The sequence below is a fragment of the Dromiciops gliroides genome, chromosome 6, assembly GCF_019393635.1.
Source record: "Dromiciops gliroides isolate mDroGli1 chromosome 6, mDroGli1.pri, whole genome shotgun sequence".
Lineage (NCBI taxonomy): Eukaryota > Metazoa > Chordata > Mammalia > Microbiotheria > Microbiotheriidae > Dromiciops > Dromiciops gliroides.
In genome coordinates, this window is record NC_057866.1 from 106584632 (window position 1) to 106612123 (window position 27492).

The 27492-nt window shown below is 44.8% G+C and overlaps 1 protein-coding gene across 1 annotated transcript in view; it reads left to right on the forward strand.

Annotated features, from left to right (window-relative positions):
* Positions 1–27073, forward strand: part of USH1C (USH1 protein network component harmonin) — a 66671-nt gene extending 39598 nt beyond the window's left edge. Inside the window, exons 16-26 of the mRNA XM_043971427.1 lie at positions 688–840; positions 1558–1674; positions 3181–3663; positions 8203–8322; positions 9963–10013; positions 16020–16061; positions 16645–16698; positions 20102–20201; positions 22495–22604; positions 23858–23913; positions 26530–27073. Of these exons, the coding sequence (XP_043827362.1) occupies positions 688–840; positions 1558–1674; positions 3181–3663; positions 8203–8322; positions 9963–10013; positions 16020–16061; positions 16645–16698; positions 20102–20201; positions 22495–22604; positions 23858–23913; positions 26530–26542 (1299 nt within the window). The 3' untranslated portion in view covers positions 26543–27073. The remainder of the gene's footprint in view (positions 1–687; positions 841–1557; positions 1675–3180; positions 3664–8202; positions 8323–9962; positions 10014–16019; positions 16062–16644; positions 16699–20101; positions 20202–22494; positions 22605–23857; positions 23914–26529) is intronic.
* The last annotated feature ends 419 nt before the right edge of the window (positions 27074–27492 follow it).

Here is a 27492-nt window from a genome sequence, read left to right on the forward strand (position 1 = left end):
CTAACCTTTCTGGGTAAAAGAAAACCAGGAGCTCTCAGCTCTAACTTAACCTCATTGCTGCTTTATTTTAAATTTTCATCTACTAGCTCCAAACCCTTAATGCTTCAAGTAGAAAATATTTTAAGTTTTTCACTAGAAACTAAGAGAGATGAATTGAGTCCCCAGTGCCAGGAGGGCAGTTCTGTTGTACAAATGCAGCTTTGGCCCACTCCACCCTCCTCTTACTGAGGTTAGAAGTTCCTCTTAGCCAAGGTTTGCCAGCTCTCCCAAATTTCCTGGGCACCTACTGGATTTGTAGACATTGACCAGATGTAAAACTCTAGGCAAGTCTCTTAACCTCTCTCACCTTCTTCATTTACAAAATGGAATGGGTAAGATTAGATGATTTCCAATGTCCCTCCCAGCTCTATAGCCTATCATCTCTCTGACTCCTGGACATTCAGTCTTGTTCCTTCTGATAAACCAAGGAGCAGAGGAAATGCCCAGAGCCTCTCCCAGAGCTAGAATATACATGGTACCTCTAGCCTCTGCTTCCCTTAAGCCCTGTGATTTATACAGTGAGCTGAGGGTCAGGCCCTGAAAGGATAGGAGAGCCTGTTCTTAAGGGTTTGGCTGCTGTGTTTGCGGTGATGGCTGCCCTTTTAGAGTGGACATCTCCCTCCCATGTGCCTCAATGCGCCCTCCCAGAAAGGGAAAGATAAGAAGAAATCTAAGCATGACAGCCTGCAGGAGCTGAGGAAGCACAAGAAGGAAATTGAGTTTGAGCAAAAGCTTTATAAGGAGAAGGAAGAGATGCTGGAAAAGGAAAAACAACTGAAGATCAACCGGCTAGCCCAGGAGGTACATGTCTTCTTTCTAGTGTTGAGCTAGCCCCTCTTGGGACTAAATTCCTGTCCTTCCCTCAGGGCTCAGGTCTGAGGCTATCCCTCCTTGGAGTTAGTCTAAGATTGGCTCCCCCAAACAGTTGCCAGAATAGATGTCTATGAGCTAGTCTTAGCATCTTACCCTTCTGACTCGAATATGGATCTGAGGTTATCCCACACCTGGCCAGGGTGTGGGTCTGAGGTTAGCCCACCTCCCCTAAGGCATGTCAGAACAGTTACATAGCAAGTAAGCCTTTTCTAGATGGGGTTGAGTGATCTATACTCACTCCCCTGGCTACTGAAAATAATATGTCTGCTTCTTTTTAACATTTCTAGGAACCAAAAATGCCAAAGTAGTTAAGGAGAGAGTGGTACAGTGGAAAGAGCCCTGGATTTGGAGTCTAAGAGACTGATTGGGTTCAAATCCTGACTCTGCTACTTACTGAATGTATAACCTTGGCTAGGTCATTTCACTGGTTCTCAGTTTCCTCATCTATAAAGTGAATAGCTTAGACCCAATGATCTTTAGAGTCCTTTCCCACTGTAACTCTGTGGTTCCGTGAACCTATGTGAGAATACTGTTCTGGGCAGTCTCTGGAGGCCTCTCGAGAACCCAGTTCTTTGTGACTTAAAGCTGCTCATGGTGGGAAGGGTGGTGTTTTTACGATCTTTGTGTGGTGGTCCTGTGGCCCAGGTGTCAGAGACTGAGCGAGAAGACCTAGAGGAATCAGAAAAGATTCAGTACTGGGTGGAAAGGCTCTGTCAGACCCGCTTAGAGCAGATCTCCTCTGCAGAGAACGAGCTTGCGGAGGTAACAAACTACTCTGTTCTGTGTGCTGTGCTGGACACACCTCGATGTCTGTGACCATACCCTTGGCCCCAGTAGCTTCCCATGTCCAACCGCCCCCCACCCCAGCAGCAGTGTTGGAACTTTAACCCTTTGCTCCCAGATCCGTTGTCCATCCCACTTCTGGCTACCCCAGCCCCTCCCTCTCACCCAGTCTTTGCTCACTGATACAGTGCAAAGGACCAATTCAAACTAAGGTGCTGATGAGTGAAAGATAATTGGGTTAGCCCTCCCAGGACTGGTGGCATTTTTCTACGGGGGCCATTGCTTGGCTCTGAAGGAGTAAAGCTGTAATGGTGGGATGTTGGGCCTTGGCAGCATACTGAGATGAAGCAAAGGCAATTAGAAGGGAGGACTTCCTAAAACGCATCCGATTATCGTACATCGGCAGCTGGATGTCCTCTAAGGTCCCTTCCAGCTCTAAAGTCTATGGTGCTGCTCCACAGACTTGTTGGGCCAGCCTTTTTCCCATAAGAAACAGTTCTCCTGCCACTCTTCTGGAAGTCCGGTGGCTCGCACCCCCAGGCAAGGATCCCTTTTGTAGGCTCAGATGAATAAAAGAGACCAAATTAAATTAGGTGCTAAACACCCAAAGCCCCCACGGTCCTGCATCAACAATGGGCCGTTCTGTTATCCCAGCTCTGCTAAATTCCCTTCTTAGAAGCCATCTGCTTTCTCCTAGTGGTGAGTCTGTAACCAGGCTCGAAATGACCGTTTGGAGATGCCCTCCCCCCCCCCCCCGCCCCAATTCACACCCTAGTTTCTTAAAGAACAGTTTGAGTTCAGCCACCACTGAAGCACAGTGGCTCTTCTGCCCAAGTGTTTCAGGAGCAGCAGAAGCTCTAAGGCCACTGAGGCATTTGATTATGACCTGAGCAACATTGGTCCTATCAGTGCACCATCTCTCCACCATCACAGGATTGGTGCTGCCCCTCCGGGGGCTATGGCGATGACCTCTGTCTCAATAATGACCTTGCGGAACTTCAGGCCACATTGTTCCCAAGGGTGTGAGGAAGTCTTTATTGCCTGTGCCCACACCGACATGGACATGGAGCGTCAGCAGACAGCTGTAATCACACACACAATCCATTCATCCTGATTTCCTTAGGAAATCATCTTGGAGGTGCTAACAGACAGGAGTGCCAGGCTTAGCCACAAATCCCATGCTGGGGTCAGCTACTGTAATTTCTCACCTAGAATGGCCATGTGGTATCATTCTAATCACTGGAATCTGAAACTGACCTCCACTCCCAGAAACATATGCCTTGCTTGAGTTAGTTTGGTGAAGATTGTTCTGTCGTAGATAAGCCCTACACAGCAAGGATGCTGATTTGAGTTTTTGTCCCCTGAAACACTGACACTCTAGCCAGATAGCATCCTCAAGTCTGGGCAGTGCAGGTCCCTGGTATAGCTCCCTATTCACCTGCACTGGGACTGAGAAAGCCCCTCCATGACTTTTCATTCCCCCAGATGACCACCAGTCCCCCATCTTCCGCGACTCTCCTGGCCCCGCCCCTGCGGCGCTTCGCTGGCGGCCTGCACCTGCACACCACTGATCTTGACGACATTCCCTTGGACATGTTCTATTACCCTCCTAAGCGCCCGGCCCCTCTCCCACCACCCTCGGCACTGCCTGTGATGCCCCACCCCCCAACCCCTAACCTGCCTTCCAAGGTCTCAGCACCCCCTGTCATTGTGCCAGCTGGCCAAGCATCTTCCTCTTCCACTTGGGTACGGCGCCCACCTCCCCCACTCCCTCCCCCTCCTTCAGTTCCCACTCTGGACCTCAATCTGTCCCGCTCACTTCCTTCTGCCTTGGAAGAGGCCCTGGTTAACCACGGTCTCCATTCTGGAGACTCAACTGAACCTGTGGAGGACTGGGAGCTAAAGAATTATAGCGGGAGGCCTGTGAGCTCCCCCCTCCCTGAACGGAGCTTCCCTCCAACTCCAAAGGTACACGCTGCACTCAGCATGGCATGCCTGGGAGACTGGCTCTTGGCATCTCTCCTTTAGAGTGCCCCTGAGAAGTCAAGAGAAGATACTGCCTTTTATTTTCTAAAAACACAGTATCCATTTGTTGCTGTTCGCATGTTGCATGTTGCATGTATATAGTATCTAGTGAGTGTGATGGGCTAGTTCTTCTTTGCAAGTTGTCATTCACTCCTCTCCCTGTGATTCTTCTTGGAAGGGGCAGGCTGGTATGGGCCACTAACTTTTGGCCCTTACTTCAAGGCCATATTAATTAAGAGACAAAGTTTTTTGACCAGTGTCAGCTACCTGTTACAACCTAGCAGGCTGAAAATATGAGGAACCACTCTGAGTAAAAACAAAACACATACAAACAAGTCCTAACCCTTCAAAGGATGTAGTGGCTGTATTCCAGTATTAATACTGGAATTGCATAGGTGGAAGTATACTCACCAAAAGTTTCTGGTTAATTCCCAGCCTAAGAGGAAAGAGTTCAAAGGAAACCTTATTTCTGTGACCTTGGGAAAGTCACTTACCTCAGAGAGCTTCAGAGTACCCATCTGTAAGGGGTTAGATTAGATAGGTGGTTCTCAACCTTTCCAAGCACCAGGACCCTCTTTTCATGCCAAATTCCACAAACCTCTCACATTGTATTATTAGCATCTGGAAAAATACATGATGGCAAAATCTGCATTCACAGACTCCTTGCATAATACCAATAGACTGGGGATTCTCAACCTTATTTGTTTCTTAGATTTCACTGGACTTATGGACCCCTTCTCAGAGTAATGTTATTAAATTTATAAAATACATAAGATTACAAAGGAAACCATTTACCTTGAAATTTAGCCATCAAAATTACTTTTTTTAAGTTTATGGACCCCAGGTTAGGAATCCCTGCAATAAGATGAACTGCAGGTTGGGAACCATTGGACTAGACCACTAGGATCAAACTCAGATAAAAAGAGATCCCTGTGGGCTCTCATCTTATTATCCATGTTGCTTGGTATTTTTATTTAATTTATTAAACATTTCCCAATTATGTTTCAATCTGATTCAGCCCCATTAGCCAGAGAGTTTGACAACTCTGGACCAGAGGGTAACTAAAGTCCTTTCCAGCTCTAATATCCAATAATTTTGTAATTTTCAAAATGAGTACCAAAAATTTGAAGATTTTTTTTTTCAGTCTTGGGGGGTGAATGTGTGACATTTCTTAGGGAAGTCATTCCTGAACCATTTGCAGACAAGCCAGAACCCTAGGAGAAAGACAAATAAATCTTTCCACTCATCCTAGAAGAAATAGAATGCCTCTCTGAGGTGGTCCCTGTGGCCAGATATCAGGCCTGCCCTTACCAGTTAAGGGAGGGGGCTTCTTTTAGGGGTGTGTAACAGTAGTTTGTGGGGAGTTTTATTGACCATTCCCTGCATGAATTTGGATGCCTTCATGATCTGCTTGAGAGTGATGACTGGAGGCAAGAACGAGGGTTTGTGGGTACACCATATGGGGGACAAGCAGGAGCCAGTTAAGACAACACTGCTCTCAAGTATACAGCTCTAGACCTTCTCTACATGGCTCCCATGCTGGTAAGTAAGGATGTGAGCCTGGAAGCTACAGCCCTGGACTCTGTACCCAAAAGCAAGGCTAGGAGGCCAGATGGGGTTTGCTGGGAGGGTGAATGAAAGCATGGCATGGAGGCACAGACCCTCCCTCCTTTGAGGGCTGTCCTCATACTTAGCATGCTATCGAAATAAGCAGAACTGTCCCAATCTGAGACAGCAGCACCAACAGGAACAGCAATGTTTATATGGCAAAGGTGATGCAAGTGATGCATTTATCTAGACCTGGAAGGGACCTTGGATTTGACCCTAGAAATCACATAGTCCAGTCCTCATTTTACCAAAGAGGAAGCTGAGGGCCAAAACATTGAGGTCGTTTTGCCATGGTCACATGGGCAGAAAAGGCAGAGCTTGGATTCTGACCCAGGTCCTGGAGCCCCAAATTGAGTTCATTCTGCCATGATGACTGGGGAGTCAGGAGACTTGGGTCCCATCCTGGTTGTTCTACTAATTTGTATGACCTTGAGTGAGTCCCCTACCTTTTCCATCCCTCAGTTTCCTCTACTGTCAAATGAGGAGGTTGGACTAGATGCATTCGTTCATTCAGCAAGCATGTATAAAGTGAAAAGCTCTCTATCCACTGAGCCAAGTTGCAGTTTTAAACAGCATTCAAGGACAAAAGACTTGCTTGATTCTAAGTCCTCAAGCATCAAGAGCAAATGGAATTGCCAGGGATAGAACCCAGGCTCTCACAAATGAAAAAATAATGCAAGATATTTGGCATAGAGGATAGAGGGCTGATCTTTGGAGTCAGAAGGACCTGGGCTCAAGTCCCCATCTCTGACATCTACTGGCTATGTGACCTTGGACAAGTCACTTAACTTCCTAGTGTTCCAGGCCACTCTCTAAGTTTACAAATTACCCAATGGTTGCTAATCTGCATTGGTAGAGGTAGAGGGAATTTCCTCACCTGAAATTCTTCATACTGATGAAATCGCAAGGCCAGAAGAAAACAAAAAGTAAGGTGTCCAAGGCACCATACTGGGCACTAGAGATGCAAAGACAAAACTGAAACAATCCCTGTCCTCAGGCAGCCAATGTTACCTCTATGCTATGGCTTTAATAATCTAACATGTTTTCAGCAAATCTCACTGGGAAGGTTTCAAGTCCCCAAAGAAATGCCTTGACTTTGGGGATTCTCATCAAGAGACAAAGAAGCTTAAAGAGCTCCTGATTATTAGAATCTCCAAAAGGCTGATGAAGTCTCACTGTTTAAGCACCTAGAAATGGCTTCTTTTTGGAAAGTGGAGATTGTTATGTAGATTAAGAACAAAGGGTGACAGGAGAGTTCGGCCCCATGTGTATCTTCACTTTGACCAAGAGCAAAGCTGTCTGCCAAGCCTTATGGGACCTAGATGTAGTCACTGTGCCCCCAGGGTCAGTGTTGTCAATGGGCAGTGGGCAACCCAAACTGGTAGGCCCTTTGCAGAGCTCTTGCCACCTGGACAGTCTGTCCAATCTTTTATACCTCCCACTGAGCATTTTTGTCAAAGCCTGACCCCTCATGTTTTGCCCTATCCCCCTTCCATGGTTGGCATCTCCCACAAGGAAGCTTCCTTCATCCACAGCTCTGAACTGCCCCAGGAATGTTCTTTTATGTGTTATACTCCCAGTCCTTCTAGGTCCAGTCTTCAGCTAAGCAGTGACCATACTGGTGACATCCTGGATAGGTTATCTGAGCAGAGGGGGCCAGGACTGCCTTGTGAATACTTCTTAGGAACAACCCCATTTCCTCTCTCTTTACATTCTCACCCTGGGAGCTAAAAGCCCATTTATTATTAGCAATGTGATGGTAGGCAAGTCACTTTGACATTCTGGGCCTCGGGGTCCTTGTCTAAACAACACGTATTAGAGTACCACTAAAGGGAAGTATGACTGTAGTGGAAAGAATACTAGACCTGGAGTCGAAAGGTCTGGGTTCAAATTCCCCCTCTGACACTACATGATTATAAGCCTCAGCTTCCTCAGCTATAAAATGGGAATGATAAAACCTGTGCTATCTAACCTACAGGACAGCACTCTGTAAACTTGAAAGTGCTAAGACAATATAACAGAATGACCAGTGCCCTAGATCTGGAGTTGGAAGACCTGTGTCCAAATCCTGGATCTGCCACTGATGACTCTTGGGCAGGTCATATCCGCACTGGACTTGGAATCAGGAAGACCTGGGTTCAAATCCTGAATATTTACCAGTTGTATCAGCCTGGGGAAATCACTTAATTTCTTTGTGTCTCAGTTTCCTCATCTTTAAAATGAGGGGCTTGGACTCAGCAGCCTCTAAGATTTCTTCCAGCTCTAACCCTATGGGCCCTCAGCTTCCTTGTTTACAAAATGTGAGGAGGTAAACAATATGCTAGTAATTAATAATTAATAATGTAAGTGCAATGTGATTATTAACAAGAAATTGATATTATAAGTACAATGTCCTTATTAATAAGAAATTAAGAATAGAACTATAATGTCCTTGTTAATAAGAAATTAATATGTTATAATTTGTTTATTAATAATATTATGTTTGCTAATGTCCCTTCTGGCTTTAAATATGATGATCCTCACTTTCCCAGGAAGGAACCCTCCAGAGAAAGGGTTATTCTTGACATGCGGGACTGGAAGGGTCTTTAAGGATACCCTCTTCTGGGATGGGGCCAGACTGGAGTTCAGCAGAGAACTGAAAAGTTTCCATTCTAGGGCATTCAGTTCCTAAGACCCTCCCTGTAGCTTTGAGCCTCAATCTAAGAGGTCATAAATGTGGCCACCTTTACCTCTACCTGTGCTGTAAGAGTCAGTGACCTTGACTAGCTCTGTGGGTGTGCATGGACGTAGAAAGGATGCCATCGCTGCTGTGAATGGGCCAGGCTGCCCCTGTGGCCACCGAGTGAGACTCTTTCTTGAATTGACCCCTCCTAGCCACTTTGTCCGAGTCCGATGCCCCCGCGAGGCCCTGGTGTGTCCACCATCTCCAAACCCGTCATGATTCCTTATGACTTCAACTTCGTTGGCAGGCCAGTGGTCAGATCCGAGGTCTTGGTAAGCCCCTTCAGTTCCCTGTGTGGGCTACACCCTCTGATCCAGGTCCTGAGATGCAGGCTGCTATCCTGCAGATGAAAAGAAGGCTCGGTTCCTGTGGTGGGAAGGTTAAAACCCAGTACCAGGGAAAACTATCCAATACCACCTACTATATTCCCTGGCCATGAGCCATCACATCCAAGTCCAGTATGTGAGGATGTGTTGGTGTGATGGGACCCACAGCATGTCTCATGTTTGAAGGTCAGTCCACTAAACTTCTGGTTAGAAGTCTCCTCTGTTAGCAATTCCAAATATCAGAATCCTGGCCTTACCAGGGAAATCTTTGCCTTAGTACCTAAGGGATCCACGATTCTGTTTGTGCAAGTCCTTCCACTGATATAGGTCACGACTCTTCTACTTGAGTGAGATGGTTTTTGTGAGCTGCCATAGTCAAAAACAACATCCAAAAGTCCAGCCAAAATAACCCTAATCACCAGATTGCTGATGGCTTCTCTATAGGCCTGGGGACCAGGGACCTCTTGGTGATGGTTTCTCTATTGGTCTTTGGACAGTAGAAATATAATCTATCACCCAGTCTATGATGAAAGCCTTTTCATCTTGGTGTCCTCCACTGGAGCCTCTGTTCTGCCAGCATAGCCTTCAAGAACCTTGGTCCATTTCCACATCTTAAAAAGGCATCCACTTAGACTTTAGTGCTTAAAGCAAATTTACTTCCTCTGTTCAATTTAACTTCACCAGTACCGGGGGTCGCATGAGGAATGTAAAGTCCTTGAGGGCAGGGAGTATTTTGCTTTTCTCTTTGTATCTCCAGTGCCCAGCACAGTGTCTGGCCCATAGTAAAAATCTTAGTAAATGCTTGTTGAATGACGAAACTGTACAAAATGTAGGTGTGCCAGAAAGGTAAGAGGGTACCCTTGTGCCTTGTGACCCTTTCCCCTAGGGTGTATGGTGGCCAGGAAATCAATGTTACACATATCTTACTGTCCCTACAGCACTAAGACTCACACCCCCTCCCCCAGTTATAATGGTTATCCTACATATAGAATCACCCTACCCATGTGTATCATATATCTAGAATCAACCAGCCCCATGTGTGTATCATATATCGACTAGTTACTTACCCACTCACAGTCTAATAAGATCACTGAAAACATTTTCTATTTAACTTCCAAAGAAACCCTACCCAAATGTCAGGAAAGATTATGTATCATAGATTATTTTTGGTTTTCACTGTAGTATCGGCTTCCAGAGGAGAAAAGTTCACTCGGTAAATGAAAGCTTTTTTAAGCATAGGACTCACATTTGGCAATTAATTCAGTGAAATATCCTTCTCTTACTGATATAACTTTGGGCAGCTTTTGTGGCCAGAGCCTGGAGAAAATCAGTCTAACCACAAAAGAAATCAGGCTTCTATCAAAGTAAGAAAATTGCCTTTTAGGAGCGGTCCTGCCCTTGGCTAGGACCCAGGAACCTCAGCAATGGCTGTTGGGAGGAGGGCCTGCCTCTGAGCTGGGCCAGGCCCAGAGGGGTTGGGGAATGGGCATCTGACACAAGGGGACAGGCAGGTCTTTATTTGCACACACATGTGGAGAGGGCCAAGTGCTTAATATCCAATTTGGAAATGTTCTTTTCTTTGGCAGCCACAGGAGATGTTGAAGAGGATGGTGGTTTACCAGTCGCCATTCAGAAAAGTAAAAAAGCTATATGTTTTCCTCTTCTTTCCCCAAGTGTTGCCTATCTTGTTTCTGACTGGATGGTATAGTCCTGAGCTAACCTATGCCCATCAGTAGGAACCCATGAGATTCCCATGTTGCCATGGTCTGGCAGCCAAGGTGCATTGGAGTCTCTTAGAAAAGGCTAGAGACCCCAGTGCCCACTTGCTTGTGAATGGTTGGGAGACCCAAAGCTATGGACAACATGGGAGCAGGGAGGAGAGAAGGAAATTGGCCTGCTGCTTCTGTCAAATAGACTCACAGAATCCTGGATTCTGTGATTCTAGTCCAACCTGTGCCTTAATAGGAAATCCCTCTGTGATTCCCCTAGATACCCCAACCTGGTAAGGAAGCCCAATCCACCTTTGAAGGCATCTAATGGTTCAAAAATTCTTCCTTACTCTGAACTCAGATCTACCTCCCTGTACTGCCCACTCCTCCTGAAGTTCTGTCCTCTGGGGTCAAGAATAACAAGTCTAATGCTGAGGCAGCTAGGTGGCGCAGTGGATAGAGCACCGGCCCTGGAGTCAGGAGTACCTGAGTTCAAATCCGGCCTCAGACACATAACACTTACTAGCTGTGTGACCCTGGGCAAGTCACTTAACCCCAATTGCCTCACTTAAAAAAAAAAAAACAAGTCTAATGCTCTTCCATATGACAAGCCCTCAAGTAATTGAAAATTAGGGCTTTCCCCTAAATCTTTTTACATCAGGCAGGTTCAGTTCCTTCAAATGATTTTCATTTTTTTCCTGGTTTCTAGTTCCCTAGCTGTCCTGCATGCTCTCCTCTGGATGTTATTCAATTGGTCAGTGTCATTCCTAAAATGCTTGGACAGCTGAACACAATAGCCCAGATAAGGTCTGACAACAGGGCCTTCACCTCTTTTGTTCTGGACACTCTGTCTCTGGATTGGGGAGGATAAGACTGAAACCCCAGCCCCACACAGGGCCCTGCTCAGGGCTCTGCCCACAGACAGGACAGCTCTTGGCTGTGTGGACTCCCCCACCACCTTGACAACCAGTTCAGTGCATCCTAATATGACGTTAGTTTGGGGGAGGGAATAGGTTGTTATGTCTCTTACTGAGCCTGCACTCCACCAGAACCCCTAGATCTTTTTTTACAAGACTCTTGATCTTGTGCTGTGGATTTTTCTAACCCAACTGTAGAGCTTTATGTTTATCTATAGTCTTTCTCCCTGAAAGATAATTTGATTTTGGATATAGTTAGATTCTTGGTTGTTTCCTTCCTCCATGATCTTTTTTCCCAAGAGGTATCACCATCATTACTTGCTGTAACTGGAGGAAGGTTGGGATTTTGTTGTTGTTTGTAACCTGATCATCAGTCCTCCATTGTATAGCTTAAGGCCAGTTTGTGGTATACATGTGAGATCCAGCTCTGACCTTGAAGCTCAGAGATCTATAGCTGCTCTCAGAATCAGGACCTTAATATCTATCATCCTGAAATGAGACCAGTCTTGGGGCTAGAGCTTCCCCTCTCAGCCATAGAGTGAGGAAAGGAGAAAATGAGTTGTTTAAAAGAGGGTCTTGGACAAGGATGGGTAGTATGAGGAAAAGAAATTCTGAAGCCAAGTAAATATGGAAGTGAAATCAGCCAAACAATTATTGGTTAACTACTATGTGAAGGAGATAAAGGGAATGCTATGAATAAGCTGCCCTTGTAGCCTGACTCAAGCGCTGTTGTCAAATTGACCAAGAAGATGAATTGATGATCTATATTGATGATATAGACTGTCTGACCTCATCAATCAAAGAAGCATCTGTTTTGGGAAGGAAGAGCAGACCCTCCAAGGAGTATCCCTCTGAAAAACCTTTTCAGAGACTAACCTACATGTATGTGTGTTCACACGTACACTAAAACTAGACTATCAGTCTGCATTGTCAGACTCAATTCAGGAAGGTTTTGTTGATTCCTAGTGAATAGGACAGTTCTTTCCTTACATTGAATTCTAGGAAAGAATAGAGGTACTCCCCTTCCCTCCCCACTCTAATCATAGAATGCCAGTGATCTTAGAGACCATCTCCTTTAACCCTCATTTTACAGATAAGGGCTCCGAGTTCCTTGAATAGGTTCACACAGTCAGTAGTAGAGCCAGGACAAGAACCCAGGTCTCCAAATTTCCAGTCCAGGGCCACACCTCTCTACCACTAAATCTGACATTATTCATCCAGATGTATGAATGATTCCATGGTTTCTCAACTATTCTACATGCTTCCACCTGGATGTCTGGATGTGCTGGATGTCTGTGCTTGCTGCATTAACTCTTCCTCTGGCCACATTTATTTCTAAACACAGTCACCTGTTACCTGTTGATTACCAACCATAATTGCTGGTGCCTGGTCATTCCTCCCGGTAGGCTCTTTAGTCCTCTGGTGGGGTGTTTATCCCTTCCTTCTCAATCCTTCCTTCCATCAGGTCAGCCTCAACTCTTCCCAGATTCCTCCACACTGATAAGTTTCATCCCATTAAGAAATGGGCTAGACCCAGACTAGGACAATTTCTCTCATCTCTATTTTCTGTATAAAAAGAATGGGATTTGGACTTGTGTGTGTGTGTGTGTTTTCATTGCAGAATATGATTTATTTTCCCTCAAAAGTTTCAGACCTGTTTTCTACAAGGCCACTTTGCCATCCAATGGCAGTGCCCTGGGAAACCAGGCCTTTCTCCAAGATTAGAGCATAAGAGTAGAGAGGAGATTGTCTGATCTCTTTCTCTTGGGTACTTCTCCCACTCACACCACCCTAGAGTCTCAACCATCATCTCATCTGAAGTCAGCCAGAATAAGACAACTGAAAACCTCCAATGAATTGAGAGAAATTGAAACAAATGAGGCTTTGAAACAGCGAGAAATTTTTCTATTTAGTAAATATAGATAGTCCATCTTTGTCTCACAGTGTCACATGTGTACCATTCATCTATTGCCTCCTCAATACATGACTGGACCCCTCCTCTTTTGGTAATTCATGCCTCTGATGGGGGCTTCCATCCCACTCTCTTCTCTAAGCACCAATGATAACACACTGCTTCATGCTTTGGATTACTTGCAGTTTACATTAAGTGACATTTTCTACTCCAGTAGTCTGTGATGTGGGTGTTTCCTCTAACAATGCAGACCACTACCCATCAGGGTTGGTCCATCTTGTATAGTTCTCATCCCTGTCTTCCCATAAGTCCATTGGCTCATCTTTACATACCCTGGGAGAGGAGGGGAATAAGTTCTTCAAGATTCTATTCCCTCCCTTGGTGATCTCATCTTCTCCTAGGGCTTCCACTATCACCTTCATGCAAACATGTAGGAACCTAGCCCCAGAGCTTTGAGGGATCTCAGAGTCTACCTCCCTCATTTCACAGAGGAAGAAACTGAGGTCTGGGGAGGCTGTGAATTGTCCAAGATCACCAAGGTAGTAATTGACAAAGCCAGAATTTGAATCCAGGTCCTTTGATTCCAGAGTTGCTCTTCTTTCTATGAGAGTATCATGTTGATGCAATTGACTCCCAAGTCTATGGTTCTATTCTGGACTTCCTCCAAGTTCTAGACTTGCATCTCCAGTTGTTTTTACAACATCCCCAACTAGATGACCCATAAGCACCTAAAACTCAACACTCAATTCAGTTCAATAAGCATCTGGGTTTTTTAAAATAAATATGGGTATGTTTTGATTTTTGCATTATCTACATTTCTCACTGCATCTATCCCCTTCTGTTCCTTAGCAGGGAACCATCCCTTGTTATAAAAAAGGAAAAAAAGTTCAGGAAAATAAACTAATGTATCTAAAAAGTCTGAGATTATATACAACATTACAGAACCATAGTCTCCCATTTCTAAAAAGAAACAACTGAGGGATCTAAAGTCTTGTAGACAGAGAGATGACCATAAAAGGATCTAGTAGTCCATACCATCTGTATTATAAAGGGCTTAAGGGGTTGGCCTTTCCTAGTAACTTGTGTTCCCATGACTTTTCAAGACAGAAAAATCTTCAAAAGAATGTATCTCTTAATAGTGGGATTTCAGTCATTGTGACAGATTTTGGAGAAAACTTCTTTGGGCAAGATGACTTTGCCAGGATAAGCATCTATTAAGCACCTACTGTGTGTTGGATCCTACGGCCAAAACAGTTTCTCCTTTATCCCCCAAAATCCATTTTTCCTTCTTATGCCACTCTACCTCTAACTCCATGATCCACCCTGTCCTCTCTACTTGAAGCTTTGATGTTATTTTTAGCTCTCCCTTCTCCCTCACCTTTTGGATCTAATTAGTTACCAGGTCCTCCCACCCCCAATCTTTCATAGCACTTTGTACCTTCTGATGTACTTATACAGTGCACCATGTGTGTGATTCATCTGTTGCCTCTTCGATATATGATTGGACGCCTCCTTCTTCTGGTAATTCATGCCTCTGTTGATGCTTTCCATCCCACTCTCTTCTATGAACACCATTGGTAACATGTTGCCAACTGCTTTGGATTACTTACAATTTACATTAAGTGACATTTTATACCCCAGTAGAGTCTGATGTGGGTGTTTCCTCCAACAATACAAATCATTATCTATCCAGTTTGGCATATCTTTTACAATTTTCATCCATGTCTTCCCATAAGTTTACCCCAGGGGGAACACCCAATGTCTGGGGCAATGGGATGGTAAGGAATTAAAGTTTTCTTGGCATCACTAAGGTAACAATGAAGTCCATGGTCTATTCATCAGTCATCCATCACTCTTGCCAAGTAGTCAGCTCACCTTTTTTTAGTCATGCATTCCCTACAATTTGCAACCTCCTAAAATGCACTTATATCTTTATATTATCCTTACCTGTTTATGTATAATATTTATCCTATTCCCTCCTTAGATTAAGTTCCATGAGAGCAAGGATGGCCACTTATCCAAATTCCATATCTTCTTCTCCAGGCAAAGTGTTCTTAATAAATGTTTGTTCAATTTCATTTGATTGATGAATACTATTCTCAGGCTGGGTCCTTTCTTCTTTTTCCCCCAGAGAGGGTTCCTTGCAGGGATCTGTCCCTAGGAAGTCCTTCTCCATGAAATGGTTCTATTTATCAGAAAACATAAAAATGACTAGCCACCAGGATGTTTGATCATTTATTCATTCAACAGATATTTGCTGAGTGGCTATAATGTGCACAGCCTGATAGGGGATCCAGAGCTTTATGAATTTCACAAGATACCTCCCCTTGGGGAACTATAGGCTCATAGGTGGAGAGATGAAACTATTAGGAGCTATTAGTCCTTCCTGCCCCTATGATGGAGATCTTAGGATGGTAACCTTTCTTAGTAACCTGAATTCTGTTGTCAGGACTCTCCAAGTTAGAAAAGCCACCCAGAGCCAAAGGAATACATCTCTAATAGTGGCATTCAAGTCCCTGTGACACACTTTGGGGAAAGTATCTTTGGACAATAGGGTCTTCCTGGTATCCCTTACATCAGAATTGTCCAACCCAAGGCTCCAAGACCACATGTGGCTGACAATATTCTCCAGGGTGGCCATAACCAGATTAAAATGTAATTGGAAAATCTTTTTTAAATAAATAAAATTACAAATAAAACATAAATAACATTACATTTTTTAAAACCACATCAATATGCAGCCAGCCAGGATCCTTCTGTATGGATCAGGGGCCCCCTTTTTCTACTTCAGTCTGACATCACTGCTTTAAAGCATTTACCTCATTGGGTTATGCTATTTTCCTGCCCTACCTCCTCTCTCCCAACTCTTAGTCAGCTTGGGGCTGCTCTGTCTGTGAGAATAAAACTCACCTTTTCCCTCCCCCTTAGGTCCAGACTTCTCTGCTTTTTGCTTGCTCTGCCTCCCTTCTCCCCTGCTCCATGACATCCCTCTTCTCATTCTCCTTCCATCTCTGAGTTTGCTTCCCTGAACCTGCAGCTGTCTGTTCTGAATTCCATGCCCAGTGAAGAATGCTATCCCCCCTAAATTCCTATCTTTGTCTCCAGGATTTCAGGAAATATGAGGAAGACTTTAACCCCTACTCCATGGTAAGAGATGCCCTTGGCTTCCCTGGGAGGTTGGAGGGAGGGAAGAGAGAGAGAGAGAGAGATGAGTATGAAGGGTAAGCCCACATTTGGGGTGATCAAGAAGGGCTGCTGAACTTGGGTCAGATTGATACACATGCTCCCTGGAAAGACCAGATAGGAATGTGAAGGTAAGGTCTGTGTTAACTGCCTGCCAGGGGGAGCCTTAATCCTTGAAAGCATTCATTTTCCTTACTCAATGCTCACAGTCCAGTTGGGGGGTGTGTGTGTGGATGTGTGGATGTACTGTTTGTCATCTGAAGTATCCTGTATATGTTACTGTCTGGGGAAGGGTCAAAGGCATTTCTAATGCACTTAACATGATCCTGAAAAGTTTTTTCATTAAAAAAAAAACACCATGATACTGAAGTGAGGATCCAGCATCCTGACTGTAGTAAGTTGGATGTTGGTGATATGCATGTATGGGTCTTTGCAAGGTTGGTGGCTCTTTATTCAAGAAAACCCATGTTCCCTTACCTGAAAATTTCTCTTCCCCATCTAATTTTTCCAATAATATTCAAAAATCCCATACCGTCTCTCTTTCCAGTTCCTCCCAGAGCAGATCATGGGGAAAGATGTCCGGCTCCTAAGAATTAAAAAGGTAATACAGCTTCTTGGGTAGGGGTCTTTTCTGCCATGTCCAAGGGCAACCACATTGTGGCCATTATATTGCTCTGGGGAAGAGAGAAACACCTACCTTCCTCTTGTCTGGTTCGGCCATACTTTACATATAAACAGAAGACAAAAGTGGCCTCCCAGACTGTTCCCCTCCAATACCTGCAGGCAAATCCCTCCACTCTGTCACCTAAGCAATGTCATGTCCAATGATGTTATCCTTGGAAGGACAACTCCCCATCCTGCTGTGGAGGTATTTCCTCAAGTGCCTCATAACCTGATTTGTGATGTAATGACAGTCCTTCTTTTCCAATTTTTGGGCCATCCAAACACCTCCATTATTATAGTGCAGTATTAATTTAGGGTTCCCTTGTACTAGAAGCTATTTGAAGAGATGAGATGAATTCTCTCCTTTGGGATAAAGAGGGGGAGGATTTGCCTGGGCCCTGAGCTCCTCCCCTCCTTTCCAATACAAACCCTAAAGAATCAGATTAAAAGACTTTCTGGGGCCCTCATATCTGGGCTGAATTGGATTGCCTTACTTCTCTCTGTCTTCTCATTGTTTTGTTTTTCAACAAGCACTTATTAAATGCTTACTGTGTGCCAGGAACATACTAAGCTTTGTCCTCTTTTCTCCCTTTTGTTTTTCTTTCATGCTCTATCAAGGGTATTATTGATATCTATAAAAATTTATCCTGGGCCTTTACAGATAACAAGTAGTAGCAGCAGCAGTAGCAGTATAGTAGTAGTAGTAGTAGTTGTAGTCGTAGTCGTAGTCATGGTGGCAGCAGCGGCAACAGCAGTGGTAGTAGTATTTATATGGTACCTAAAGCACCTGCCAGGGCTATACTAAGTTCTTTACCAATATCATTTCATTTGATCTTCACAACAACCCTTTGAGGTAGGCACTATCATTATATTCACTGAGGAAACTCAAGCAAACATAGGATAAGTGACTTGACTAAGGTTCCAGAGCCATTAAATATCTGAGGCTGGATTTGAACTCAGGTCTTCCTGACTTTAGATCTATGAATTGTTGTATCTGGCTGCTAAGTAATATAAACAGAGGCTAGTTGACCACTTATCAGAGATATACTGTATGCATGGTAAGGGGTATTAATGCTTCAGGAAAAGGATAGATTTGATTAATTCCGCCATCCTACCCCATTCTAGGATCCTGTAGTTTAATAATGTGGGGGTAGTGAAGCCCCTTTTGTTGCTTGCAGTCCAGATGGGAGCTGCAAGGTGGAAATCCAGCTTTTGCTCTCCTTGGACTCTTGGGACCTTTTTGACGCAAGTTGTTTCTATTTTAGGATCCTTGGGGAGGCGGGGTCTCCAGAGGTCCTTGAACCTTTAAACTCTAGAACTGTTTTTTAATACTGATCAACTCATTTCACCCACTTATTTTTTCCCATGGAAAAAAACCTGAAACCCAAAGAACAGTATGATTGGGTGGAAAGATCCCTGTTCTGGGAGCTGTGTCCCTCAAAGCTGTGCCACTAACTATAGAATTTAGGCAAATCATTTAACTTTTTTCAAAGTTAACATTCAAAGAAACTGGTCTATCTGGGTGACCTACCTATTCCATCCACCCCTGCTGTCTCCCCAAAGTTTGGTATTGCCCTATAGACCATAGGATAATGTAAGAGTTTCTTAGACATGTACTGTGTAAAGAACCACAAAGTACTTTGTAAACTGTAAAAGAGCTATATAAATAGGAACTACTACTATTACTACTACTACCACCACTACCATTATCATCATCATTAAATTCAATAAACATTTTCTGGGAGCCTACTATATGTAAGGCACTGTCCTAGATATTGGAGACACAACAATGGTATAGTAGGAAGAGCTAGATGGCACAGTGGACAGAGCACTTGGCCTGAAGTCAAGAAGATCTGAGCTCAAATCCAGCCTTAGACACTTACTAGCTATGTGACCCTAGGCAAATCACTTGGCCTTTGTCTACTTCAGTTCTACAACTGTAAAATGGGGATCATAAGAGAACCTACCTCACTGGGCTGTTGTGAGGATCAAATGAAAACCATCCTTGTAAAATAATGACAGCTAAGTGATGCAGTGAATGGAACTCCAGGCCTGAAGTCAGGAAGACATCTTTCTGAGCTCAAATTCAGCTTCAGACACTAACTAGCTGTTTGACCCTTGGCAAATCACTTAACCTTCACTTTGACTCAGTTTCCTCATCTGTAAAATGAGTTGTAGAAGAAAATGGCAAACCACTCCAGCATCTTTGCTAAGAAAACTTCAAATGGGGTTGTGAAGAGTCAGACATGACTAAAAATGACTAAACAACAACAAGAGTCCAACTCCTTAGTGTAGGGACCAATTTTTAATTGGGGAGTGTTAGCTAGGCCGCTCGCCTCAATATTGGGGCAAGGAAGGAGACCAACAGCCTCCCTCAAAACAGAGCAGGATTTATTTAACAAGAATGAACTTAAAAAAAACACAAACAGGATCAGTAGGATTAAGGAAAAGGAAATAAAATGGGGAAAGGGAAATTATACAACCTGAACAACACCACTGCCCAGGAATCAGCTGAGAACACATAGCAGCGTCCTGTCGCCTTCCAGCTTCCAGCTAGAATGGCAAAACACCTCCCTTCTTCCCAGCAGACCCCAGGCTGACCACACAGAGCCCCCAGCCAATTGGCTGGCCACTCTGACAGTCACATGGCTGCCCTCACTGGGCTTCCAATCATTATAATTTTGCCAGGCCCATATAGGCTTCAGCAAGTGGTGATGACGAGAGATGCCAGCACCATGGCGACAACTACAACAAGTGGGTGGCGCATCTTGCCACCCAGGAGCCCCCAGGCCAGTGCACACACCAATGTCTCCTCAAACTCTAGCCAAAAAATGGGTCCATAAAAACTTCAAATAACAATCAATTATTTACATTAGGGAAGGGAAGGATAGATAGATAGGTATACATGTGTATGAGGGAGATAGGGTTGTCATTTGCCCAGGGTCACACATGTAGTAAGTGTCTGAGGTCAGATTTGAACTCAGGAAGATGAGTCAGGAAGATGGTATTCTATGCACTGAGCCACATAGCTGCCCATAAGGGGTTGCAGCAGAAAGCCTCAAAGGTCTCTTTCAGCCCTGTGTCTGCAGATCCATGCTCCATCCCCACATCTCCACATACTCATAGGTTGCTGGTCTCTCCAGGTTGGCCATCCTTTCTCTAACTCTTTTCTTTGTTCTTTTTTTTTTGAAGGGCAATGAGGGATAAGTGACTTGCCCAGGGTCACACAGCTAGTAAGTCTCAGGTGTCTGAGGCCAGATTTGAACTCAGGTCCTCCTGAATCTAGAGCTGGTACTTTATCCACTGCAACACCTAACTGCCCCCTCTCCATCTCTTTTCAGGAAGGGTCATTAGATCTGGCAGTGGAAGGGGGTGTTGACTCCCCAATTGGGAAAGTCGTGGTGTCTGCTGTTTATGAAGATGGGGCTGCTGATCGTCACGGTAAGCATCATGGGGACTATGTTGGGGGATGGGGAAGAAAACCACTATCACATAATGTTTGCTGGGGACTGGCCTTGTATGTAGATAGTAAAACAGCTGCCTGGGTGAGATGGTTCAACATGGAATGCCTTTCTCCATTTCTGTTTGTCAAAATCCTGCCATTGTTTGCTTTCTTTTTTTCCTGGTTCAAATGCCACTTCCTCCGTGAAGCCTTCATAATAGGATGTGGCATCTCCCTTCACTCCACTCCCATAGCCCTTTGGCTATACCTCTGTTATGGTGCTTATCATGTTTTAGTGATGTAATTTGTAGTTGTTCCTCCCCTAGGAAACTCTAAGCAGCATGATGAGTGCCAAGAATTATTCTAATGATACTCTAATAATTCTAAGATGCCATTTACATGATGCTTTACAGCCTACAAAACTCTATGGAGATAAATTATCTCCTCCAAGTCCTATACAATCCCAGGAGGCTGGTCCTGCTGGGATTATTAGCCTTATTTTCCAGATGAGGAATCTGGAGCTTAATGAGGTTAAATAACAATATCCAGTGTTACACAGCCAGGAAATAAATGTCAGAGGTGGAATTTGAACCTGGGTCTTCCTGCCTCCAAGTACACTGCTCTCTCTGCTGCCTCATCTCCCTTCCCCAGCAACTAGCACACAGTAGGTACACAGTCACAGCTGGAAGAAACCCTAGAAAACTACAAAGAGAATAAAGTATGGCTCCCTTTCTGGGCCCTTTTTGCTATTGATTCTTCTCCCCCCTCCCTCACTAGGGACATAGCCCTTCCCTAATAAAGAATCTTTATTGTTGTTGTTCAGTCATGTCTGACTCTTCATGACCCCATTCGATGTTTTTTTGGCAAAGATTCTGGAGCAGTTTACCATTTCCTTCTCCAGCTTGTTTTTTGTTTGTTTGTTTTTTGGGGCAATGAGGGTTAAGTGACTTGCCCAAGGTCACACAGCTAGTAAGAGTCAAGTGTCTGAGGCTGGATTTGAACTCAGGTCCTCCTGAATCCAAGGCTAGTGTTTTACCCACTGTGCCACCTAGCTGCCCCTCCAGCTTGTTTTACAGATGAGGATACTGAGGCAAACAAGGTGAAGTGACTTGCCCAGGCTCACACAGCTAGTAAGTGTTGAGACCCAGAGAGACTGAGTGATCTGCTGGAGGTCAGCCTGGGAGTAAGCATCAGAGTTGAGTCATGAACCCAAGGCCTCCAGCTCCAGTGCCAGAGCTTTCTTTCTTGTGAAATGATTAAGATAAGGGTAACTAGCAGAATCCCAGGCCTTGGGGGGGGGGGGATAGAGAGAACACCAGTCATTACTAATCAATTACAACGAGAGATTTGTCTATCTGATGCTTTTTGTGATTGTCCTTTTTGTCTTTGGGGCATAGGAGGGATTGGTAGATCAGTCTAGTAAGCTAGGGAGGTCTTGGAGAAGAGCTCTGAATCTGAAGTCGTGGGACTTAATTCTGAATCCCACCTTTATTGCTCATTACCTGCATGACCTTGGGTGCATCACTATCTCTGTCTTGGTTTCAGTTTCCTTCCTTTCGAATGCAAGGGAGTTGGACTAGGTTATTTCTCTTCCTACACGATGATCTTATGATTCCCAACTGAAATCGGGACCCTTCTAGGATTTGGCTGGCATCTTGTTCCTCTAGGTGAAAGGGAGAGGTCCAGCAGAGGGAGGAGAGGAGCTCAAAAACGGAGGCTGTGCACAATTTACCTCCTTTGCAATTGGGGGGAGTTTTATCCCTGATGTTTTCATAGCTTGGTTATTGCTGGTTTCTTGCTTCCTCTACACCATTAGGCTTTGCACAACATTCCCACCACCCCCCTCTCCAAATGAGGAAACCAAGGTGCAAAGGTGATCTGCTCATAGTCACATAGCTAAGAAGCATCCTATCTGCTCATTTCCTTTCTTTATCTACTTCACTAGGGAAGCTTTTCAGGGTTGATCATCTGAGATGCATCTGGGGCTACTTTCACAGGGCATAGAAAGCAGAGACAAAACTGCCTACTTAGAGTCCTCCCCTGTGCCTGGGCGGTAGTTGTTGTTGTCAATGATAATGATGGTGGTGCTGATAATGATATTGGTGGTAATGATGATGGTAATGGTGATGCTGCTGCTGGTGATGGTGGTGATGGTGATAATAGGTGGTGGTAAAGATGATAATCCTTCATTCTCAATGATGTCTTGTCATATATACATGTGATGGAAGGAGGAAGGGAGAATATCTCCCGTTGGCTAAAAGTCATGTCTTCTCACCATGTCTCCCCCACCAGGTGGCATTGTGAAAGGTGATGAGATCATGGCAATTAACGGTAAGATTGTGATGGACTTCACCTTGGCAGAGGCCCAGGCAACCCTCCAGAAGGCCTGGAACCAGGGCGGGGTAAGAATGGTCCTTCTCCTTACATTAGACTGTAATAATAATAACAATAATAGCTACTATTTTATAGTGATTTCAGGTCTGCTAAGCATCTTGCACACATTAGCCCATTTGATCCTCACTGGGAGGTAGGGTACTTTTATTTTCCCCATTTTACAGATGAGGAGATTGAGACTTATGGAGGTTAAGTAACTTGCCCAAAGTCACACAGAAAGTAAGTGTCTGAGGCTGGATTTGACCTCAGGTATTCCTGCCTCCAAGTCCAGGGCTCTATCCACTGGGCCATTCAGCTACCAAACTCCTTGAGGGTAGGAATCATTTTTTTGTTTTTGTTTTGTTTTGTATCCACAGTGATTAGTACAGTGCCTGGCACGTAGTAAACACTTAATAAATGCGTACTGATTGATGCCTACTCATACATTTGCACGCGTGCATTTGACCTTTGGAAGTGAGGTCAACATCTTTTACTGTGTGTACACACTCTATGGCCAGAGGCAGTGCTCAAGGTCTCCGGCATCATAGCATCATTAGTATCCCAGAAGACACCAGCAACCCCCACTGAATACATCTCTCAAAATAGTAAAATGCTTCCCTTAATGGAGAGGCTACCCAAGACCTGTCAGTCTTCCCAGATAATAAATCTCCCCCTTCCTCCCAGTGAGAAAACACAGAAGGAACACCCTGTCTGCTATTTCCCTAAGCAGGCCTGTCCCAGAAGCAGCAAAGAGATATTCATTTATAGGAACAGAAGCAGAGCCCTACCTCCTGTTACCCAGGAGTGCTTTATCTAAGATCTGAGATCTGAGATCAGTGCTTATCGGAGACCAGTGGCTCTTGAGTTCCTGGGTTCTGAGGTGCTATGGAGACAAACACATTACCCAGGCCTGTAACAGAGGCAACCTAGATTGGTAGAAAGAGCATAGGTTAGATTCCATTCTCTACTTACTACCCATAAGACTTTAATCAAGTTACTTGATATCTCTGGGCCTCAGTTTCCACATCTGTAAAATCAAAGGGTTAGAGCAGATGACTTCAAAAGTGCCACCAAATACAATTGTGTGATCTTAAAAATTGGTCATTGTGGATGGCACTTGATATTTTGAGTTGTGAGTAATGATTACAGGGTGTATAGAAGATTCCCTGCTATTGTTTGGGGAAAGGTGTATGTGATAGGATAGGCACTAGGAAATATCTTGGCCCCATTATTGAGGCAACAGTAACTGTATGCATGGAGTAATGCCCTCCTCTCCCTACAGGATTGGATTGATCTGGTCATTGCCGTGTCCCCACCCAAGGAGTATGATGATGAGCTGTAAGTCCCTGTTGGACTCTTGCCTCTAACCACTTCATGCAACCCAGTCAACCTTCACATAAGCCTAAAAGTGAGGGGGGGAAATGGTCCCTCTGCCCCCTCATTCAGGCTTCCCCAGATACCTTGACCTCTTGCGAATATCTTGAGGTTGCATCATCTCCATGAAGTATCCCAGCTTAAAGATTTGTCCTGAACTTTGTGAATGACTATCTGCAATACCTCCCTTACTGCCCAAGGGTCAGAGGGGAGATGGCCCAAACATAATATATAAGGACATATCTACCCCTTGCTTGCTCATTCAAGCCCTCTCCTCCCCTCTCTCCCCCTTCCTCTCTCCAATCCCCCACTCTCCCTCTCTCCTTTCCCTCTTCTCTCTCTGCTTTTCCCCCTTCCCCTTCAAACTTTCTTTCCTTCCTCTCTTTTTCTACCTCTCTTCTCCCTTTTTTTCCTCCTTTCCCTTATCTCCTCTCCCTTCCCTGTCTCACCCTTTTCTCTCCTCCCCATCTCACTCTCTACCTTCCTATCTCTCCCTTTCCCTTTATCTCCCTCCCCCTCATCCCTCCTCTCCTTTTCTGCTTTCCCTCCCCTTCTCTCTCAATCCCTTTTCCCATTCCCTTCCTCTCCCCTTCATCTTCATTATATTTGTCTGGAATTCTCTCCTTTGAAATCTGTTGTCCTCTCTCTCTGATTCCTGCATGTAGACACCACTGCAGCATATATTCACCATAATCACATTATACTTCAACATCTTACATCCATTATTAACCCCAAAGCTGACATTCTAACAAAAACAATCTCTTGTCACAGAAAGAGCTCTGAATTTGGAGTCTAAAGCCAATACTGGCTCAGACACTTAATAGCTATGGGACCTTAGGCAAGTCATTTCTGGGCTCTGGCATTATGAAATGGGTGGGACCAAAGGATCTTTGATCTTGTCCCTAATGAGCAGAGTCTAGAGGCCCCTTTAGTTAGTCTTAGGGAGGCCAGCATCCCTCAGGCCCATCTGTCCTCTTAGACTTCTGGGAAGATAACCAGGGTTGGGGGTGGGAAGGAAGGGGCTACCCCTGCAAAGAAGATCATATAGCCCCAAGGAAATAACACAAGTCACCATTTTGTGTGTTTTCCTGCTCTTCGTATGTAGTTCTTCTCTTCCCTCCTCTGCAGACAGCAGCCCCCAGCCACTCAGAAAGAGCCTTGAAGGCAGCGCCCCCGTGCACAGACACGGCTTTCTCCTGCAGCTGTAGCCCCCACAGCATTCCCTCATGGTGAATAGACGGTCCTTCTAAGGCTAGTCATCCTGATGCTGACCTGACGTCTCTCATAGGCCGTCAGAGTGTTCTTTGGACTGCTGCCTGACTTGGTACTGCCAAACATCATCTCCCAAATGTGCCACTGAGGCAGATGTTTGGCCAAGGAGAGGTCCCCGGTTCATATCTGACTTGCACAACTTTGCCAGTCTGTGCCATGTGCTAGGGACCCAGGAGTCCTATCCTCACCCTATCTTCCAACTCATGCCCAATGTCATGCTTATTTCTGCCATGCGACTCTCATATGAGCTGGAATTCTTGCCTTTGCCATTCTGTGTAGGGTACGAACAATGCCACAAAACAAGGCAAAGGCACCATTGACAGAGAAAATGGGCCTGTAACTTCCCCCCAATTAAAAATGTAACAGGCATGTGGCATTTTTTTTTTTTTATCAAATCCTGATGTGACTGACATGGAAAGTGAACTGGCCTTGCTCTTGGGGTATAATCAGTCAGTCAATCAACACACATTTATAAAGTGCCTACTATGTGCCAAGCCCAGGTGATATAAATACAAAGGAGGAAACAATCCCTACTCTAAAGAAGATTCTATTCCAAGCCCCCTGTCTCCATTCTAGCCATCAAATGCCAGCCAGAACTAGATCAAATTTGAGAGATTTTCAAGGCTGGTCCAAAGAACTGGAACTAGTGTTCTTTACATACTTTCCTGCCTTGGGTCATACGAAAAAGAATTTTTCCTGTTTCTTCTCCCTCCGTTCCTGCTCCTGTGCCAGGAGACCTGTCTCAAATCTGTAGAGTGTGCTTGTGCCCCCCACCTCATGTCAAGGGGTTCCCATGGGCAGAACCAGCAAGCAGATGGGTGTGTTACCACTGTTTGGCATAGCCTGAAGCCTAGATTCTGGGAACAAGCCATGACTTGACCCTGGTCTGAGTCTACTTGGGAAATTTGGCCTTCTGCCATTGAATTTAGCTTGTCATTACCATTTCACAAAATGTTAAGACTGTGCACTCCCACTGTTGTTGCTCTGACACCCTGGTGGCGTCCCTCTGTCCCGGGAAGTGGGTCTGGCCCTAAGTTTTCTGTCATTTGTAATCTCTGGTTTCCCAAGGGATTTTCTTGGCCTGCTTCTATCTTTCTCCCTCCTCTCCTTCCTGATTTCACAATTTTAAAAGTTAGGTCTCCTCATCCCTTGCAGTCCTGTGGGCCTGAGCCCATGGTTGGCTAATGTGACCACAGGCAGAGGAGAAAGTGAGACTTTCTGCTAAAGACATGCATGAGCTTTGGTTGATTGTGAGTCAAGCTTTGCCTGGAGGCTAGCATCATCTTTCTCCCTTCCTTTGTGTTGCAGGACATTTTTTTGAAGTCCAGGAGACACCAAATCCATGCCTAGCTGATATCCAATCTCTGATTCTTCCATCTGAACCTGTGACCAGTCATCTGCTTTTAAGAATGCCCTACCACTCTGACTTTGGTCCCCACAGATCCTAGGATCCTTTTCTGGGAGGCTCCACCAGCAGTCAGCTGGATGTCTTCCCATCTATCATTCAACACTAATGCTTTCCTGAGTCAGACTGGAGCTAAGCAGCTCAGACCTGCCTATCTCCTCTCCACACCGAAGCCTGAGAGAGCTGGGAGGGAGCTTCCAGGAGGGGTCCAAGGAGGAATGACTGATAAGACTAATGTTTCTATTTCGAATGTTGTCTTATTACCTGTGAATTTGGTTTCTCCACAATCCCTAGAACTCCTCTATCACACCCCAATTCCATCCCTGCCCAGAATAAGGATTTAGAGGCAAATGTCATTAAGTTCTGTAGGACCTTCTCCAGTGTTCTCGGAAATTGTTTTCCTCAGGTTGCAATTACTTTGGGGTTAGGAACAGAGAACCCTCTCAAAACTGGCCAATAAACTGATTACCTGATTGTCAAGTCAACTAGCATTTATTGATCACCTACAATGTTTTACACACTGGGCTAGGCTCAAGGCAAATACCAATCCTTGCTCTAATAGGGAGGGCAACATTCAAACAGCTATGTACACGCAAGACACATACAGGATAAATTGGTGGTAATCTAGGAGGGAAGGTTGACAAAGATTAGAAAAGACTTTTTGTAGAAGGTAGTACTTTGGCTGAGGTTTTCTGCCAGTGTCTGTGCTTAAGGCCCAGGTAGGGGTAAGGAATAGTTATAAGGTCATAGATTTTGAGCTAGAACAGACCTCACAACCTTTCATCTTTTTTTATTGCGGTTGTTGCATTTTAAATTCTGAACTGTCTCCCTCCCTCTGTCCCACCGAGAACTAGAGAAGACCACCA